The 20798-nt window shown below is 43.1% G+C and overlaps 1 protein-coding gene across 2 annotated transcripts in view; it reads left to right on the top strand.

The window, feature by feature from the left end:
• The window catches only part of LOC146822748 (acid-sensing ion channel 1C-like), a 437693-nt gene that overhangs the window by 161497 nt on the left and 255398 nt on the right, over positions 1-20798 (top strand). For both annotated transcript variants that reach the window (XM_085606934.1, XM_085606933.1), the window contains exon 2: positions 17165-17315. In XM_085606934.1, coding sequence (XP_085463060.1) covers positions 17165-17315 — 151 coding nt within the window. The remainder of the gene's footprint in view (positions 1-17164; positions 17316-20798) is intronic.

Genomic DNA, 20798 nt, shown 5'->3' with positions numbered 1-20798 from the left:
TTTCTACCCCAGCAGATCGCTTAGGTAATTTTTAAGCACAAACCTACAAATCTGAATGCAAGCAGCAGCGTTTTGAATGCAAGCAACCAGAAATCAACTCAAAATGAAGGTTACAAGTTACATTTTTACGTAAACAGATCATTCTGGTATTTTTACAATGGAATGTTCATCTCACATAATTATGCATAATTTTACAATAATTTCTCATAGTTACCCTACCCAAAATTACAGATTTACGCTCACCCCTACTATTTAGGACAAACCGCCATTGAAGTCAATGGAGTGGTCCTCATGCAAAGGATGTTTAAAGATGCTGGGGATAGTAAGATGATGCAGTGGTTTCTCCTCTAGCTACCACTTGGTCCTCAAGCTTGGGGAGGCGACTTTGTCTCAGGGATCGTTCTCCCACGATGTCCATTCGTAGTCCAGTGTAGGTCCAATTGCCACTGGTCTACTGATTCGGTTACAGCAAACCCAGAGGTTTCCTTTAACTTGCAATCATTTCTTTGCAAGGATACCAAAGTACACTCTGAATCATCTTCCGTGTCCAGGAGACTCAAGGGAAATTTTTGAGGGTCAGGACTGGGTCTCCCAGGCTGCAGCTTGGCATCCAGCAGTAGTCAGGCTTCTTGGCGCCCAGCTCTCAAGGGTGTAGGCTTCTCAGTTTTTATTGCCTTGTGGCTATAACAGGAAACCAGCCAACTAACTCTTTGAATCACTGCTTCTATTTGGCACATATGGACACTCCCAACATGGCCAAACCTTTCTCTCAGTGTGTGGAGATCCTTGCCCAACAAAGAGGTGTGGCTACCTAGGCGCTACACTCCCCTTGAAAAGCTGTTTTGACAATTGCTTTTCCCTCTCTGTCTGAGATGCCAGTCTGTCTGCCTAAACAAAAGGGCAGCCCCTTCCTAGTGTGACTACCATTTGTCCTTTAAAGGCAGCTTCCCCTTTGAAGATTGCCTTTTGGGCTCATACCCACTCTGGCCATCCTGCTAGGAGGTGGTCACACCCCTTCCCTCGGCAAGTCTTTTGTTTCCCTTCCTGAGAGTCATCTAAAAAAAATACTTTTTTTTACTATGTGTTTTTTAATTTTTAATTTTAACTTCAGAAAATAATTTTGCTTTAAGTTATATTTCAATTAATTAAATATTTAATGCATTAATTTAATAGTACTGTAGCTTTCTTCATTTTTTACCTCTCCTCCCCCCATGGTTTAACCCTTGGCTGTTCTAATCCTATATTGAAGACACCCACGGACACCTCTTAGAGTTGGGTGCTGCTGGGTTGCTCCATGCTATTGAACATTTGCTCTAACGCCCTACCCTGCATTGCCGGGGTGTGGTTGATTTGCGCACTGGCGACATGATATGCAGTTCTGAGGACAAGCAGACCAAACTGTCATTTGAATCCAAAAAGTCCTTAAAATGCCAGGAAAAGATATCTGAGCCAGAGGGGGGTGTTGTGACTATTGCCCTGAGAGAGGCGTGAAGGCTTTCTTGATAGAGGTCAAAATAAGTTTGGTGTAAATAGGTACCAAGATTGACTCCATCACTGAAGGACTCAACCGTATGAAAGATTGCATTGACAAGCAACACACCTGCATCGACGTGGCAGAACGGCGCATTTTAGATATTGAAGGCTAGGTGGCAGCCCTGTCCTAGATAAAAAAAATGTTTTTAGAGTAAGAAGGTAATAAACTGAAAGCAGAGGACTTGGAGGCGAAATTGTGGAGTAATAACCTCCACATTGTCAGTCTGACAAACCGTTATAATGGGATACATGACGACTTCACTGAAAAAATGCTTAACTAGTGGTTTAAGGAGGCAATGTCTCCAGTCTACTTATTGCCGAACATGCCTACCCTTTTCTGACTTCCAGGCTAGTGCCAGGTGCCCTCGCCCAATTATAGCAAACCTTTAAATTACAGAGACCAAATCATATGTCACTCTAGAAAACAGAAAGACCTGCAATATCTTAGATCACCCATCTCCTAGCTTTCAAACTTCACATAATGCGTTCAGGAAGCACAAAGAAAATCTTTACCTACCAAGAAATAGAGTGACCTGAATATTCAAAACTCAATTCTTTATCCTGCAAGACATCGCTTTGTGACCTAGGACAAAACACACATTTTCTTAGATCCCCATGAACCAAACCAGTTCGATGAAGAAACTTGCCTCCTCCAAAAAGAACTCAAAACAATCTATGCCACGCCACCCATGCGGCTAGTCTGTCAAGACTTAAAAATTATTTATTTATTAGTTACCACTGTAAGTTCTACAGTAGAGGTTTTTGGGAAATCAGTTAGGATGTTTGGGTCTGGTGCAGGTGAATGTGGAAATTGGGGGTTGTTAATGACAGGCATAGTATTGACTGTGATCCTTAATTATTTCAATGGTCACTTTGGCACAGACATGCTCAATTACTTGCTAAAGAATTTCGATAACCCTAACTTTTTCAGAATAAAAAGGCCAAATGCAATAATCTAAATGCTTATTCTGTTATCTGGCGTGTACACTACAACCTGGATTACAACCTCATGTGGTTGTGCTCCTGGTTATAGTGTACATTCCACATAACTCACACTAAAGTGCTAGATCTGCCCTCATTAAAATCATGAAACATTACAGCCTGGTATGTATCTGGAAAGTCAGACATTATATGTTAAGACGTTCTCAAACTTCTCCACAGTCCATAACACATCATCTGCTATCGGCTTCTGGCAGGACATTAGAGAAGTTGTGAGCTGGACTGAGGAAATTAAGTAATTTCCCAGGTCTTATTCTGTGATGTATGTGAACTAATGGAAAAACACAAACTGAAAAACCTTTTTCAAGGAAACCAAGTCATGGAAACCCGATTTTAAGGAAAGACAATGTTAAGGAAGTACAATTAAATAGAAAATTAAAGGAAATATTTTAATGGAAAGATAATTCTTAGGAAAAGTCCAAAATTTACATTAAACTTGGGTGGAGTTTAGGACTAATTAGGGTTTTTTGGGTTCAGAGATGGCTCATGTTTAGGGGTGGTCAGGGGTTTTTAGGTGGCCTAGGCACAGAAAGGTGATGGGTGGAGTTTAGAGGTGATGAGGGGTTTTTAAGTATGAGTAAGGGTGGAATTTAGGGGCAGCGAGAGGTTTTTAGGGTTCATGGATGAGTGGAGTTTAGGGGTGTGAGGTGTCTTAAGGGCTCAGGGATGAGTGGAGTGCAAAGGTGTTGTGAGGTTTTAGGGTGCAAAGATGGGTAGAGTTTAGGAGTGGGCTTTTAGGGGTCATGGATGGGTGATGTTTTAGAGCAGTGAGGGCTTTTTTAGGGTCAGGGATGGGTAGAGCTAGGGTGTGGCAAGGGGTTTTAAATGGTCAGAGATGTCTTGAGGGGCATGGCGACGGCGGCATCCAAAATGGTTGTTCAGTCCTGAGAATCCAGCCCTGGTTCCCCAATACCCTAGATTAATGCCTGCCAAGATGCATCAGTAACCATTGGTGACACAGCAATTTCAACCGAAACTGGGGCTGCACGCCCAGGCCAGATCTGTTATTCAGAGCAGGTATGGAGATTCAGATATACACCCACGTGGTGACCTGACTGGGCCGAGCCTCGAAGATACTGCTGTAACAGGGACCATGGGTGAGTCTGAGGAGTGGAGCTAGCGAGCCCCACCGAGTCTGTGTGCTTCGTGTTGCTGGCCAGTAATGCTTCTTCAACCCCCTGGATTGTGCATATAAGCTGACTGGACTGGTGCGGTGGCGCCGCGTGAGACACGGTGGAGGTGTCGTTGCTGTGTGCCTAGCGGAACACACAGACAACATCTGCGTGTAAATCAAGCCGCACGGGCCTCACCTCCACAGTATGCCTTGGCTTTGAACCACTGAGGAGCAGTTGGGTGGCTGGGGCCGCTGGCCCAGTAACTCCTATGCCAGAGCCGGGCAGAGCAGTTCACAATTGCTGATAGTCAGATGGGAGGCCTGATTGGGGCCTTTCCGAATGCCTGCCCTTGACGCGCCCCGCGTCACGGCCGTTGCCTGCACCGTTTGCTGTGACCTTGGACTGGGGCTGCCTCCTGGTAAGCAACACAATTTTAAACACCCCACTGGCAAGTGGACTGCACTAGTGGCATCAACGGCTAGATCAAGCCGCCAGGGGCCCATCTCTACAATGCCCCTGCTCTACCTCATTGCTTAGTGGTCTGGTGGTCAAGACCATGGGCCCAGAAAATCCTAAACTGGAGCGGGTTAGAACTGTTATCAACTACTGATCGTTGGAGAGGGGGTCTGCTTGGGGTCCTTTCGCTTACCTGCACAGGCTAAGGGCTGCGTTGCGGCCATCCCGCAGCCATTTGCTGGAACTTGAGATCGAGCCGCACCCTGGTAAGTGATTCTATTTTCTGCTCCCTGCTGGATCTATCCTGGTTAACCACCATCTCACCATCACAGATAGACATTATTCCTGTGGATCTCTAAATAGGGATTTCTCAGCTGGACTGTATGCTGCGACTGGGCTTTAGATGCTGCGTGTAGACCCATAGATACCCTGCAAACAACTGTGGCTGCTTACCCCAATTGGTAGCTGGGTGTGTGTTGAGTGATGGAGATTCAGGTCTCAACTGCTGCTGCAACTGTGGTCTATGCCTCTCTGCCCTCCTGGCCCAGCTTGTGGCTGCATTTAGTGCCTAACTGTCCAACCCTCTTCACTACCCTACCACTGGTAGACCTAGTTCCTGCTCAGGCCATTGTGCGCTATCGCCTTCCATCCAGCTCACCTCTACGCATCAGTCCACTCTGTCACATGCTCCTCTTGTGCTCAGGGTAGCGTGGGGCCTCAAAGCAGAAGAAGCTGCCAATTGAACATGCTGTATCCAGCTCGCCTTTGCGTCGATGTCAACGGCAAGGCTTAATTCTTTGACACCACAGTGGGTGCCCTTGCCTTTTGCAAACAGTATGCCAAAGATCACTCGCCTGCCACTATGGCTCCCCAGAGCACTCGCCACTGGATTTAGATGCCACAAACAGCTGCGATCTATTCCTGCCAGACTGATCAGTCTTAACAATTGTGATCCCCGTTGGTCCTGGCTGCTCTTGGCCACAGGGCTGACACAGAACAGGATCTACTCCTACTGAGCCGCACAGATCCCGATGTGCCCACATGTTTGCAGTAACTGCTGGCATTATTCATGATCCCATAATGTATTTTGCTATGAGCAAACAACATTTTGTTGTTTGTGCGCCATCCACTGGTTAACCTAGCTCCTATCATCCGCAGGATTATAAGGTTTGGTTGATTTTCTGGTCTTCAAATAAATTGGTGGAAATCAGGCCTATTTCTGCTTACTGATGCTACAACACCAGTGGCATGTGACTATCCTTTCAATGGTGTGACAACAGTCAAATATTTGGACGAACACATCCACTGCGATAAAGAACAGGTCCTGCGGCTGAATTACAGACCGGCGATCGACCGCCAGATGACGCAGGTTGAAGGATGGATTTGGCTACCGCTTTCCATGGTTGAGCGCATAGCCATTATTAAAATGGTGGTTCTCTCCATCTTTCAATATATCTATTCCTAACCATCCATATCATTTTTCACCAAACTCGGTAGCTTACTCCTAAGACTGGTCTGGGCAGGCCAGACACCATGCGTTGGATTGGTTGCTTTGGTACTCCCTTACGAGCAAAGTGAGTTTGGGGTACCACATCTACGACTCTATTACCTAGTGGTGCAATGCCATTAGTATCATAGGGACACATGCCTTCCATATGACAGACCTGAGTGCTATCAAGGATTTTTTGGTAGCTGTCTTTTTCCAGCTCTCTTTAATGGTGGGGATCACTCTGGCACCTGATCCCCTCCTCGCTTTACTCGGCTACGTGTATAATATTCCGAAGGGAGTCCGCAGGCTCACCGCACTGGTGCTGTCACTTGCAAAGCATGAAATTGCTCTGCACTTGGGTAGCAAGTGCCTCCCAGCTGAGGCAGGTTGGCTTAAGAGCCTCACTTTTTGTGATACCACTAGTGAACTCTACTCTTAGCTACAACCGCCCTCGTCCCACCTGAAAGACATTTGGCAACCAATTTGTGCCCATTTAAAACAGCGTGAACATCCAGAGTCCGACTAATCAGCTTTTCAACCACATGGCACATGCACCATTGACCTCTCAAGCAACTTCTTGTAGCACCCTACAACACCTCTGAGTACTCCAGGAATGTTAAGTGTGTTTTTGCCTAACAGCTGTTTCTACATAGAAAAGATTGCAATTTGACGTGTAACAATTTCTGTACAGTCCTTCCCTTATCAGTGTTATAACTGCGTTACAAGCTGCTTACTCCCACAGCATGGTCTGTTGTATGTATTTTTCTTTCTTTTCATTTTCTGTTTTTTTTTTTTGTACGGAATGCAAAATGATAAATACAATTTTTTTAAAAAGAGAGATGGTTGGTGATTAGTCGTAAACAGGGGTTTTTAGGGTTCAGGAATGGGTGTAGTTTAGAGGTAGTGAAGGGGTTTCTGTTCAGGGATGGGCGTAGAGATGGTAGGAGTTTTTGTGACTCAGGGAGGGTGCAACCTTTGAATTTACACCTTAAAAAATAAGCATACAAAATCAAATTTCAAACTAAAAGACATTCTATGAATTGGTTTCTATGAAAATGGTAAATGCCATTTATTCAGGAAATTTCCAATAAACAATTTAGACAAAAATGATTTCTCAGTAATGTTATTCAATGAAATTATTTTTCCAAGAAATCCCATACAACCCGTATTCTGATCACTCGCCAGTTATCATAGTGATTGCCCCTCCTTGATCCATGACCACCCAACACCTCAGGCATTTACAGCCTCCCACCTGGTTAGATGCAGTATTCAGAGGAGCATTAAGATAATTAATTGAGCAATATTTTGAAGCAAAGTAGAGGTCTGTCTGTTCTTTGGCTGTGCTCTGGAATGCTTTTAAGGTGGTCATTCGAGGAGAATGTAATTTTACTCTCAATCGTAGCCAGATTAACAATCATAGAAAAATAACTTCAATAGCTAGAATTTAAATGTTGCCAAAAATACGTCCCATCTGCCCTAATAGGCATACAAGAAACATTAAACATTAAAATATTTTAGTAAGGAGGCAGAGAAGAACGGCAACTTTCTTGGCAAATATGCTACAGCCCGCATATAGAGAGAGAATGACAAGCCACGGCACACTTTTGCAAGTAATACCCGGCCTAATTGGGCAGCAGGTGAAATCCTGCAAATTGTGTGGGGAAATGATAGAACTGTTTATTACCCATCAGAAGTACTCGAAATCTACACAGAATTTCACTCAGATTAACATAACTCACATATAGAAGAGACTACAGATCAGGTACAGGAGTACCTTGACAAATGCTCCTCTCGTGTGGCTACAGCTCTCTGAGAACAAGTTTCAATGTAGCCCTATAACCCTTGAGGAAATGAAAGGAGGGATTAAACACATGAAGAATGGTAGTGCTTCTGGCGGAGATGGTCCACCAATATAGGGGCATATTATCAAGTACGGGGTTAAAATTATCGCCGCTTTGGCGGCAGAAAACTGCAGAAAACTGCCGCTAAAGCGGCGATAATGGGTTTGATAATATGCTTGCGATAATTGTAACGCCGTTTCTTGATAATATGCCCCCTAGTTCTATAAGTAATAGAAAAATTATTCAGCCCCAATCTTACAGGGTGTATATGAAAAGGCATTTGGATGGAACTATTTTACCTCAACCATGCGGGAGGCCTTCGTGATCACCCTACTGAAGCTTGGCAAATCACTTGAATCATGTGTCTCATACATAAACCACTGTCCCTTATTAACAACATAGAGTGCAAGATTTTAGCTAAAATCATTGCTAATACACTGTTTACCCTGATGCTTGGACTGGTGCAACCATACCAGTCGAGATTCATCTCCGAGAGAATTACTGCTGAAAACCTACACACATTGCTTTCGCTTAGTAGGAGCAGTGACAGTATTTTTAGATGCTGCTAAAGCCCTTGATGCCACAGAATGGACTTACAGGTATGCAGTAATTGAAAGAATGGGGTTGGGGAGGACAATGGTGACCTGGATTAAGATCCTCTCTGCCTCTGCCTGAGTCAGGTTTAATAATCTCATATCCAAACCAGTAGATTTAGGCTGGGGCACTCACCACAGGTGTTTTGGCAGTGGAACCTGCGGGAATTCTATCACACCTGGGGCATTAAAATTGGCCAGCGGATGATTTTATTATCAATGTATGCAGATGACATTCTGCTTCTGTTTAAGAACCGTGAACAATTCTAAACCCTATTGTGAGGAAGATAATCGTCTTTGGTAGATGGTCAGGGCTCTCTATAAATCGGTCTACGTCCCTTATGATACCTTTCACTGCTGTTGCCTCCCTGCCCACATATGAATTTCCAATCAAATGGCATACAGACCCTAACAGTTATTCGGCATTTTGTTTTACACAGAATCCGGGACCATCTTGAGGACAAACTATGGCACTTGCATGAACACCCTTATTTCTCTGGTTGACAAAATGATAAGTTTTCCCCTGTCTCTTGCCCCAGTGGGTGAAGCTGAAAAAGATGGTCATATTGCTGAACCCTTGTACTTATCCTAAACATTCCAACTGCATTAACTAAAGTACTCTTAAAACAACTCAACACCCTCATTATTAAGCTTAAATGGGAGAAAAGCAACCTTGAATTAGCTGGGCCAAGAAACAATTCCTGTATGAGCAAGCGGGATTTGGGATACCCAATATGGAATTGTATTATCTGATTGCTCAAACCCACAGCAATTCAAGGGACACTGACCCCTGTGGCTAAAGTTGCCCCACCTCAACCGTGGGCCATGAAATAACATCAAGAATCCCCTTGTCGACTGGACAGCACGCACAGCATCAGTCGTGACTGGTCCCTCAAATCAGTAGTGGGGCGGGGGACGGGGAGGGCAAGGGAGAAAGGGTGGAGAAATTGTGTTTTTTAATCACTCACCTGTCAGCCTCTCTTCCGTGCTCTTTCTAGCTTCTGCGGGAACAGGAATCATGAAGCAGGATAGGCACCTCTGAGCCAATTACAACACTGCAATGCAGCGTTGTGATTGGTCTGAGTGCTGTGGTTCGGTGCTAAGATGGGGAATGGAAGCCTGGGCATATTCTCCACCCAAACTGTACGGCAGCCTGTTTGGAGAACATGCTAAGTGCGCATGAATGTTTGGCCGGGCCCAGAGGGCCAGCCAAACATGCATGCGCACTTAGGAGGGTGTCACCACTCCTCTCCCCTGTGCAGCCCAGCCTCGCCCGACAAAACTGCCACAGCACAAATAAATAAAATGACAATAACATTGCGTCATTATCATTTTATTTTTCCTTTTTTGGCGTGCTGAAAAGCAGTGGGGCAACGCTCCTCTGCCTTAGCGGAGAAGCCGCCCCTGTACAGCATCCTGTATCCTCAGCATCAGGACAACTCCATTGAAGTCTATAGCATCCATGCATAAAGTGTGGAAATGGACTTGAATTTGTTAGGGGTAATTGAACCATAAGAGTTTCTGCTTTACTTCCTGTGGTTTTTGAATGATCTCAAAAGTTCTCAAACTAATAAAGGAAAATCATTTGGGACTAACCTGAGATATTTTTATCTGGACTTCTACACTATTCCAGTGAAACATGTATTTAAGCACTCCCTCCATAGGCTACGTCTACCACAGTAGTGTTTACCTACTTTGGTTTGGTTAGCTCACCTATGATGAAGCATGCCATGATAAATTGTGGGTGAGGTGATCTTTCCAAAATCTAATTGATTTCGCTGGATAGTCTCTTTTCTTTCTTGCCCCTATATCAGGTTAAAATAGATAAGCTACGTCTACCAGGGGACTAGATGTGTACATATGTGTTAACTAGGAGAGTGTGCCTTGGTAGTTTCCTCTTCCTCCCTATTTGTGCATTAGCATAAAGATGCCATAAAATGTCAATACACTTCATTCTCATGGTTTCAAACAATGCGATTATATATAAGTATATTATGTTCTTAAAAAAAATCAATACATTGTAAAAAAAAAAGACCAAAATGGAGACTGCATTTATTCCATAAAAAAGCTTTAGAGCCCTGGAATATTTATTTGGTTAAATGATTGTATGTTTCAATGTAAGACCCCCTTATAAGCTTTCAAAAATATGAATTGGAATACTGTACGTGGTGCACACTTGACAATACTCAGTCAGTCAGTCAGTCAGTCAAAATTCCTTTATTCGATAAATTAATATCATAAAAGACACATATACAATCCTAACAAACACAATTAAAAAACTTTGAGTAATACACACAGTTTATGCAATGAGTACCGATCATAATATGACCTATTTCATATTCAAATATAAATAGTGTAAAAACTACAAATATAAAAATTGTACGTTAAATGTTAAAAAATGATCTAATTTAAAACCTCCAATGGGAAAACAAGTTTTTTCCTAATACGCATAGCAGCGACCAAGAAGCTTGCGACGTGAAACATAATTCGTGGGGTACTTAATTGCTGTAAATATACAAGAGCTGGCCTAACCTGTCTAAAACCCAGCTCCCTCAATATCGGGAGCAAAAACTTCCTCCTGCAATCCTTGTAAAAACTACAGAACATAAAAAAGTGTAGAGTATCCTGTCTTGAACAATTATCACATTTGCAGGGTTCTGCACGATCCACAGGGCACCAAGTTTTAAAAAAGCCCAGAGAAGAGTGCGCCAGGTTAAACCTAAATCTGATTAGGAGATACCGATGGTATAGGGCATTCACAACAATCAGATATGGTTCAGGACCAGGGGAACTAATCAGGGCATAATTAGCTCTGACTATTGGCTTTGTCATTTCTAGCTCCTCACGTTCAAAGGAGAATAAGGTCTCAAGGGCAGTTTTGGTCAATGCAAGATCCTTCTTCGTAATGGTTTCTGGCGATCGGAAGAGGGCCACGTGTCCTATCTTTTGAAACCCAGATTTTATGTATGCCAACCATGATATTTTATTTACATTGTCCAGTTTTAAGCAATTATTTAATATTGCATGGTTTAATGTAATTTCTTTATTTAGCCAAATCTTGAGCCAGTAAAGGAGAGGAGCAATTCTAATCAGGTCAGTCACAAAACCAATCCCCACTTCCGTATGTATAGAAAAAGTCGGAGTGGACTGTGGGACAGAAAGGGTGTCTCTAAGGAACTTATTTTCAATAAGCTGTATTTTATTATGGTTGGTATAGCCCCATATCTCACAACCATACGTTGCGACAGCTAAACATTTTGCATCGTATACTTTTAGTAGGGCTACAACTGGTCTAGCCCCTAATCTTTTAGCAAAGCCTCTAACTCCCGAGACTGTCCTAGCAAATGCCACACTCGGGCTATTGATTTGTGGATTCCAAGTGCCCTTTTCATCAAAAATCACCCCTAGGTAGGGGAATGTTGGGACCCTGTTTACCACATCCCCACAACAGAAGAAAGTTTTAGCCCTGGATTTCTGCCTTCCCTTCCCAGCAATCAGGACCTGAGATTTTTTCGCATTTATTTTAAGATCCAGTTTTTGCATAAAATTTCCGAAGGCATCCAGCAACTTTTGCAACCCCACTCCAGTGCGAGCCAGAAGCACTGCGTCATCCGCATACAGGAGAACCGGGACAACCTGGTCTCCTATATGCGGAATGTTTAAAGATGCCTCTCCCAATTGGGAATCGAGAGCGTTTATATATAGGGTGAACAGCAAGGGGGCCAGGATACATCCCTGTCTGACACCTCTGTCTGAACTAAAGTGCCTCGTGCAACGCCCATTTGAATTAACTCTAATTTTGGCCGATAAATCCGAGTGAAGATCGGCCAAAAAATATACAAGAGAAGGTTGGAGGCCCATGTTCAATAGGATATTCCAAAGTTTAGATCTATTAACAAGATCGAACGCAGAGGAAAGATCCATAAAACCCATGTACAGAAACCCCTCCTTGGCCACTGTATATTTATTTATTAAAAGGTGCAAATTTAAGCACTGGTCAATGGTGCTCCGTTTAGGTCTGAAACCATATTGTGCATCCGACAGGATCCCACTCCCCTTCAACCATTCACTTAATCTATTCAAGACCACTCTACCTAATATTTTAACAGATGAATCTATCAAGGAGATTGTTCTATAACAGGAGGGGTCCTGTCGGTCTCCTTTTTTAAAAATTGGAATAATGATTGAGGTTGCCCAAGTAGCAGGAAAACTGTTATTATTTGACCCAGTCCTGTTAAATACATTAGTTAAAATGTTTGCCCAGATATGTGGGTCAGCTCTAAACAGGTCCGCAGGGACCCCATCAGGTCCAGGGGCCTTGTTTTGCGACATTTCTTCTATGGCCCTTTCTACTTCAGGAACCTGGAAATCAAGAGAAAAAGAATTTCTTTGTGGCAATCTTGATGGAACATGATTGCCATCTACAGGAAGACTGTATATTTTTTCGAAATGGGTTAGCCATGCCTCGTCAGGAATATTACAGTCAAATTCGTGGTTTTTATCATCATTAGAAAACAAGGGCTGGTTTATAGTTGCCCAAAATTTCCCGCTATCTTTCAGGGTATCAATAGACAGAAGATTTGTCCAAGCTTCCTCCCTTAGTTCCTGTTTTCTTTGGGCTAAGGCCTGTTTATATACTAGCCTTTTAGAAACTACGAGATCCCTATCTCTAGGGATTTTTTTCAGGGCTTTCAGAAGGCCAGCGTGGGATTGAGAACATTTATTGTTAAACCATCTTTTTTCCAGCTGAGGTTTTTGCTTACCTTTAAGCAATAAATTCTGATTTATTTGTTTACAAATAATGTTAAAGGCATTTATAACCTCTGGGCCTTGAGACTCAGGATCTAGGCAAATATTAAACTCCGTTTCGGTTTGAAACCGAACTTCGGACAAAAAAGTAGCTGGGACCACTTTAGTCCACCGGAGTTTCCTACCCTGATCAGTTAGGGCAACTTCTTTTGGCAAATATTGTGACGGATGCCTAAACGCTAATGTTCGGCCACCCGGGATTATCTCCAGGATCACCGGGTTATGATCATTAAAAATAGAAACCTCTGTAAAATAACGTACAACTTGGACTAACATTAAAGAACTCAAAAAAATATAATCGATGATTGTACCTTTATCTTTCCCTTTAATGGTTGGGATCCTATTTTCTCCCTCCCCACAAGCTGACTCATAAAGGTTCCATTCTGCGAGGAGATATTCTAATTTTTCCCCCTGTTTAGAATGTTCAAAATGTGGGGCGGCCGAGAATTGTGGATCCTCATGGTCATCACCTCAACACAATTTATCACAAGGGTGAATGTTTAGATCCCCCATCAGAAAGATCTCAAAGGAATTCGACCTTGAACTATAAGATAAAAGAAACTGCTCTAAAAGGTCCAGGTTATTGTCGACATCCATTGAGTTATATAGATTAATAAATAAAACTTTGTTTACATCGGGAGCCGAAAGTTCCACAATTAAACAGTTTAGACACCCTGCATCAAGCTGCCTAAGTGAGCCCTTTATCTCAAGGGAGATCAACGTAATCAGGCCACCCTTTGCTCTCCCTGCTGCACTTTGTTTAGCTGGAATGTGGAAATGGCAATAGCCGTCCATAAAAAAACTATTTTGTGTGTCCCAAGTCTCTTGTAGGGATATTATATCAAATGAGCATAGGAATTCCTGCCAACTAGAGTCGTTCATTTTGGCCCTAATACCCGCCACGTTCCAACTCATAATCTTACAAGGAGGGACTAAGGGGCTTTCCGGGTACTTTATCTCCCTAATATCATGATCCAAAAATTTGAGAGTCTCCTGAGCTGATGCCACCAAAATAGCAGAAGGGGCAGGCACTGGATTAGATGAAAGAGAAGGGTCAGGATGTTCCTGTGAGTATACAAAAGGAACGGGGGAACTTGGACCAGTATTACAGTCCTCTATCAAGGATGGAACAACCAGTGTAGGACAATCACCACCAAACTCTATTGGGCCACCCGGCAATTGGGCATCGGGATTTATTCTCCTGTTAACAGCTCTATCCTGATCTATTGTATCAGTAAGGTCAAGAACTGTATTGTTTAGGTTCAGTCAATCCACACCTTCAATATCATTGAGGGGACCAAAACGGTTGTGCAATGGGAGGTTAAAATCTAAAATAGGTGGTCTAGGATTGCCCCTGGTTACCCTTACCCATTGTGCTGGCCGAGTGAAATAGATAGACGAATAAAAATACCGTAAGTCAAGGGTGAGGATGCCTACGGAATTTTGGGTATTAGGATGGTAACATATATGCCTAGCTGCCATAGGATCTCTAAAGTTTATAATAATGCAATCGCCCTCCACATCCTTAATTTTGGTACCCAGCCAACTCACCCTTCGCACAAACAAAATTTCGGCTTGCAGGTTGGGTGGGAGAGACCTGTTTCCATTAAGCCAATATATGACCTTGTTTTTTAATTCTCTAAAGGATTCTGTCTTGTCGTGTGAAATCCTAGGGACACCCGCCAGAATAACCGTATAAGGAAGTGACTCTGGAGGTAAATTTATGCATGGAAGTATAGAGATCGGGCCAGTATTCAACGGGTCAGGGATAGCACTAGCGAGCTGGTCTTTATTTAAGTCTGCATTTACTGGCTTAGTTTTACTTGCTCTAATTAAAATATTAGAACGTTCTTTGTCAGGCTCCTCTGCGGAACCGGCTTCCGTCACCGTGGGTACAGAATCTGAACCACAATGAGAATTTTTAGTATGCGGAGTTGACACGCTAATAATATCTGAAGTGCCCTTATGTGGTAACACGTTCTTAACCGGGAATAAACACCAAAGGCCTGCCTGAAGTTCTAAAGCTTTTTTCATCACAGCCGTATTTGCCGACAATAAGTTTTTAAGATTCTCTACTTTGGCACTCAGTTGTTTTACTCTCTCTAAGATGGGAGCCAACAATGATCTAAATAAATGCTCAAATGTGTCCATGTTGCCAGTAGAAGATGGGTTCGCACGTGGCATGCCAGATGTAGTTTTAGTGACTGTAGAACTAGAAATATCTAAAAGTAAATTACAGTCTGATTGAATATTAGTATTATTTGTAGATATCTGACTTTTTGCCACTTTAGCTCGTTTTCCCTTGCTCCCCCCGCCTGCACGTTTCCTTTTACAGGATTTAGGCAAGCTCATATGCCCTTTACCATTGACTTTATCAGTTTCTGGTGGTATCTCTGGGTTAGGGAATAAAGGAATGGTGTTATAAACTCCCAAGCAAGGTCTATTTTCCAAGATAGAAACGCTGTCTGTGCTGCGGATACTGTTTGGGCTTATGTTCATTTCGTCTGAACCAAGAGCCTCAATGCTAGATGCCACATTTTGGACCATGTCAGTAGCCACGTGAACAGGGGACTGTGCCATCCTTATGTTCCCCAGAGAGGATCTCTTAGCTGTTAGCTCTACGGACAGTCTCTTCTCTGCGAGAATGATCTCATGTTCAAGGACACGGGTAGCTCTGGAAATGAAGTCATCCAAGGAGCCTGATACAGATCCCCCTGAACAGACTTGCCCGCGTTTCCGACCAGATCTTAGAGAGGTTGCCATAATTTAAAAATGTGATAAACAATCCAAAAGCAAGCAGGAACAGTACTTTCTGCCTTGAGGCAAAGGGGTACCAATAGATCGATCTGTTACTTTTCTCGGCATATATCGTTAGCAGGAATAACGTCCAGTACCTGAGACGAGGAACAAAGAGATATGGCCCGGCCCGGCCTCCTTAGGCCCCTGACGGCCACAGACGGCCCGCCCTCTGCCCGGGCTCAGCCCGCGCGCGTCCCGCGACGCGGGGGGCGTGCTCCAATTTGTAGCGCCTCCAGGCACGTCCAGTGGGCGCCCTGCCCCACCAGGTGCTGCTGGGAATTGTAGTTCCCCTCCTTGCCGGTCCCGCGGATGTTGCAAGCGCGGCGGCGGGAGGGAGACCAGTGCACAGGCAGGCAGGCTGCAGACAAAGTTCCCGAAGTCACAGGGCAGGAGACCTCAGCTCACAACTGACCAGGTACGACACCCCCCTTTTCCTTTTTTGGCGTGCTGAAAAGCAGTGGGGCAACGCTCCTCTGCCTTAGCGGAGAAGCCGCCCCTGTACAGCATCCTGTATCCTCAGCATCAGGACAACTCCATTGAAGTCTATAGCATCCATGCATAAAGTGTGGAAATGGACTTGAATTTGTTAGGGGTAATTGAACCATAAGAGTTTCTGCTTTACTTCCTGTGGTTTTTGAATGATCTCAAAAGTTCTCAAACTAATAAAGGAAAATCATTTGGGACTAACCTGAGATATTTTTATCTGGACTTCTACACTATTCCAGTGAAACATGTATTTAAGCACTCCCTCCATAGGCTACGTCTACCACAGTAGTGTTTACCTACTTTGGTTTGGTTAGCTCACCTATGATGAAGCATGCCATGATAAATTGTGGGTGAGGTGATCTTTCCAAAATCTAATTGATTTCGCTGGATAGTCTCTTTTCTTTCTTGCCCCTATATCAGGTTAAAATAGATAAGCTACGTCTACCAGGGGACTAGATGTGTACATATGTGTTAACTAGGAGAGTGTGCCTTGGTAGTTTCCTCTTCCTCCCTATTTGTGCATTAGCATAAAGATGCCATAAAATGTCAATACACTTCATTCTCATGGTTTCAAACAATGAGATTATATATAAGTATATTATGTTCTTAAAAAAAATCAATACATTGTAAAAAAAAAAGACCAAAATGGAGACTGCATTTATTCCATAAAAAAGCTTTAGAGCCCTGGAATATTTATTTGGTTAAATGATTGTATGTTTCAATGTAAGACCCCCTTATAAGCTTTCAAAAATATGAATTGGAATACTGTACGTGGTGCACACTTGACAATACTCAGTGTGGTGAGCTGGTAAGATCTGATGTTTGGGAAAGTCTTTTGGGTGGGAGTGGGGTGTTGTTTATACATTGGTGCAGACATTTTCCAATAAGGTTAAGTGAAGGCGGTAGTGTTGTCTTGTGAAGTGCTGAGATTTCAAGAGTCAGCTTGGTCATCATATGGAGGAGTGGGTACCTATGACATGGGCATAAAAAAGGATATTTTTCTGGGCCTTCATGGTGATATCCCTTTGTGTTTGTCTTGTGCAGATTTTTACCCGTTACGGCAAGTGCTACACCTTTAACTCTGGGAAACCCGGGCACAAGTTGCTCACCACTCTGAAAGGAGGCACCGGCAATGGGTTAGAGCTCATGCTGGACATTCAGCAGGACGAGTACCTCCCCGTCTGGGGCGAGACAGGTGAGTGAGACCTAAATGCACTTGCAATCTATGCTACTGTGTTTCTTAACAGTGTCTTCACATTCAGTGTCATTTGTGCCTCTACCCCCAAAACATCAAGTTTCATGTATAAGACGTTGCATCAGCATTATTCTCTCATGGGACCAGCCATCATCTCATCTCATCTCATCATCTTTACCAGCATTAACATCAACACCATCAATCTTCCAGCTGCTAAAATTTCTTTCATCAGCCTTATCACCAACACTCTTATCTCATGTCTTTCTTTGTCTCCTCACCTTGCTTTCACTGACTTTTTTCCGCATTAATCCACTGTGCTCTTTCTCTAGGGCCTCTCTCTTCTTCATCAGTCTTTCCAATTGTTCCTTCTTTTGATGCTCCTTCTCCATCATCTCCAGTTTTTCGCCATGTTCCCTTTGACACAATGCTTTGATGGCCTTGTTCAATCACACTTCTTTCTTCATTTGTTTGATGGGTTTTCATTTTCACTTTCTCTTTATTGTTCTCATCTATAATCTCCAGTTCTCTGTTGCCACCAACCTACACCTTATCCCTATCAACGTGTTCATGATTATTCTCCTCTTCATCACCACTAACTTGTATCTCCAGCTTTATCAGAGTCCTTTTTAGCATCAATCTCTTTCTAGCATTTTCTTCCTTACTGGTTTACTCTTCAAAGCCTATGGGATGCTCTACCTCGCCAGCTTTCCGAGTTTAAAGTCTGCCATTGAGAGACATCAAGATAAATATAAAGTCAAGTGAGAGTTGCCCAAGCTCAAACAAGGTGTTATTACTAATCAAGACAACGCACCTGGAAGGAAATCACATGCACAATAGCCAGGTTTTGTAGGGCAACATAACTATCGCAGCTATATGTACATTAAAGGAAATGTTCATACTGAAGCCAAGAGACTTGCTTCTCCACACTGACGTCTACAAAAATGTCCACACAACATCAACAAGGAGAAAATACAAGACAGACGTTTTGAAGCTAACAAATGTGATGATGTTTCTTTACTGGAAGGCAATGCTTACATAAGATCAGAAACAATACAGGAACTTGCAGGGTTGTAACAGCAAACTTTCAAGGAAATGAAACATAACAATAGACATGGAGGAATGTACAGGCAGTGCATCACAGGATGAAGGGCAAAGCAATGACAAATGCTCAGCTGCAATAAAACGCATGATAAAGCTGACAACATACTTCACCCCAGCAATTTAAGAAAGTGTTGTTAAGCCCGAAACAACGAGACAAGTGCAAAGTATTCTGGAACCCTTTATAACGTGACCCTGTGCAATCGTCTTTCCTTGACATTGGGGACATGTTAGCGCATCAATAGAAACCTCGCTCCATTGCAGGTGGTACCGCGTGCTGGTGCCTTTCCACTGCATCAGCCCAATCCTTGATCCTACTCCTTAACTCAAGAGAAGGAAGGAAACATAAGCTGGCAGAAAGGAGACCGTATTGAATGAGAGCAGCGAGCTCACCACATTCAATTTAAGCTCAGGGAACATGTAATGACAGCTGCATGCTGTTGGCTCAGGAAACAAGGTTTCTCTGCTAACCTGTACTAGCTCAGGAAAGAAGGATTCCCCTACAATCCATGGAAGCTTAAGAAACCAATGTTTGTAGTAAACTGTGCTTGGACAGGAAACAAGGGTTCTCTGCTAAAGTATGCTAGCACATGAAACAGGGGTTCTCTTCTACCTCAAGAAATAGCTGCAGGGAATACCAACTTTAGAACGTAGGGCCTGATTCACAGAACTAACTTAAGACAAAATCCTAAACTTACTACTTTTGGTATTCACAGAAGCTAGGATTTTGTCTTAAGTTTGTCTTAAGACATACTTAAGATAGACGTAAGACATACTTAAGTTAGGATTTTGTCTTAAGTCTGTCTTAAGTCTGTCTTAAGTCTGTCTTAAGTTTGTCTTAAGACAAACTTAAGACAAAATCCTAACTTCTGTGAATACCAAAAGTAGTAAGTTTAGGATTTTGTCTTAAGTTAGTTCTGTGAATCGGCCCCACAGTGATTGACACAATGACATACTGAAGTACGGTAAGTGGGGATTCCCTGAATCTGACATTGTGAGTCATGGCCAGGCACAGTAGAACATTGGTCAAAGCTGGAGTCCAGTGGTAAAGCACTGCAGGTGCAATGAGCCAACCCTAGCAATCGACAGATCTGCAATCACGATGATGAAGCAGTGTAATGGAATTTCTAAAATATATATTTGTTGGATCACACAAATGAAACAGATGAAGCATCCTGTGTGTCACAAAGATCATTATGCATGCATATTGGAAAACGTCCTAGATACAATATGAGGATTTACGAATGAGGTGGATGCTGAAAAGCGATGTCAAACAATGGAAAGGCCTTCAGCGGTGGCTACTAATGGAAGAGAGCTCCTCATGATAACCTCTCTGCCATGACTGCCCATCTCGTCATCATGGTTCAGCTCTCAACGTTGAGTCTCTTTGCTGTCTGCGTAAACTGGTTGCCCTTATTTAAGTGGTCATGCTCATTGAATCCAGTTATTTATGGCCACAGCATCTTCAGTGACGCCGATCACGTTTTCATCCCCATCTTCAACATCCATATTCCTTTTCTCAGTCATGGAGATGTTCACATTCTACTACTACCTCACACTTGCGATCATATTGCTTCTCATAATCACCTTTCTCACTCTTCCTATGACCTCCTTTTCTGTCTTTCTACATAACTTAGCACTTTTACATGAGATTCACCACCATATCCAAATCACCCCTTCACTGCTCCTCCACTGGCAACCTACTTAATGAATGGATTAATTGATGATTACCTGATATATATCACATCTAGGCAACAAAAACCATATTCTCACAATGTCTCATTCTGATATTGGGCACTGAGGGCTCAATTTATCAGGTAGTTGTGTCACTTTTGCACCACGCAATGTGGTGCCTGCACAATGCAACCCCAAAATGAGATTTATCAAGCCACGCAAGACAACTTTACATGACCCTGAGTGACTTGATAATGCAGGGGTAACACAGGGCAAATTGCTGCGTTGCATTACTCTGCCCGAGGGAGGCATTCTATGGGCGTTGCATGGGTGCCCATGGTCTTTGACGCATTCCCAGTGTTACCATTACTGGTACACCTGGGAATGCACCAAAAGGCTACACCTTCCCAGGGGAGGGGTAACGAGGAGAAATATATGTATTTCTTCTCGTTACTTCCTCTTTCTATGTGTGCTGCATTTTGCAGCACACACGGATAAAGGGAAATGTCTCACGGAATTGTTTTGTGTAGGAAGGTGCCCCTTTCCATTTGTCTGCTTCATGGTTCAGATAATAGGTTTGAGATCTAAAGACTGAATCATTAAAAGCATTTATAGCATGTTACTTGTGTTAGTTTTTTCTTAATTGTGTTTACCACTGATTCTCATTCACCTCTGCCGTTTATAACTCTGCGAAACTGTCTTTTGAGAGGG

The sequence above is a fragment of the Triturus cristatus genome, chromosome 5_2, assembly GCF_964204655.1.
Source record: "Triturus cristatus chromosome 5_2, aTriCri1.1, whole genome shotgun sequence".
Taxonomy (NCBI): domain Eukaryota; kingdom Metazoa; phylum Chordata; class Amphibia; order Caudata; family Salamandridae; genus Triturus; species Triturus cristatus.
This window is presented reverse-complemented; position numbering and strand designations above follow the sequence as displayed.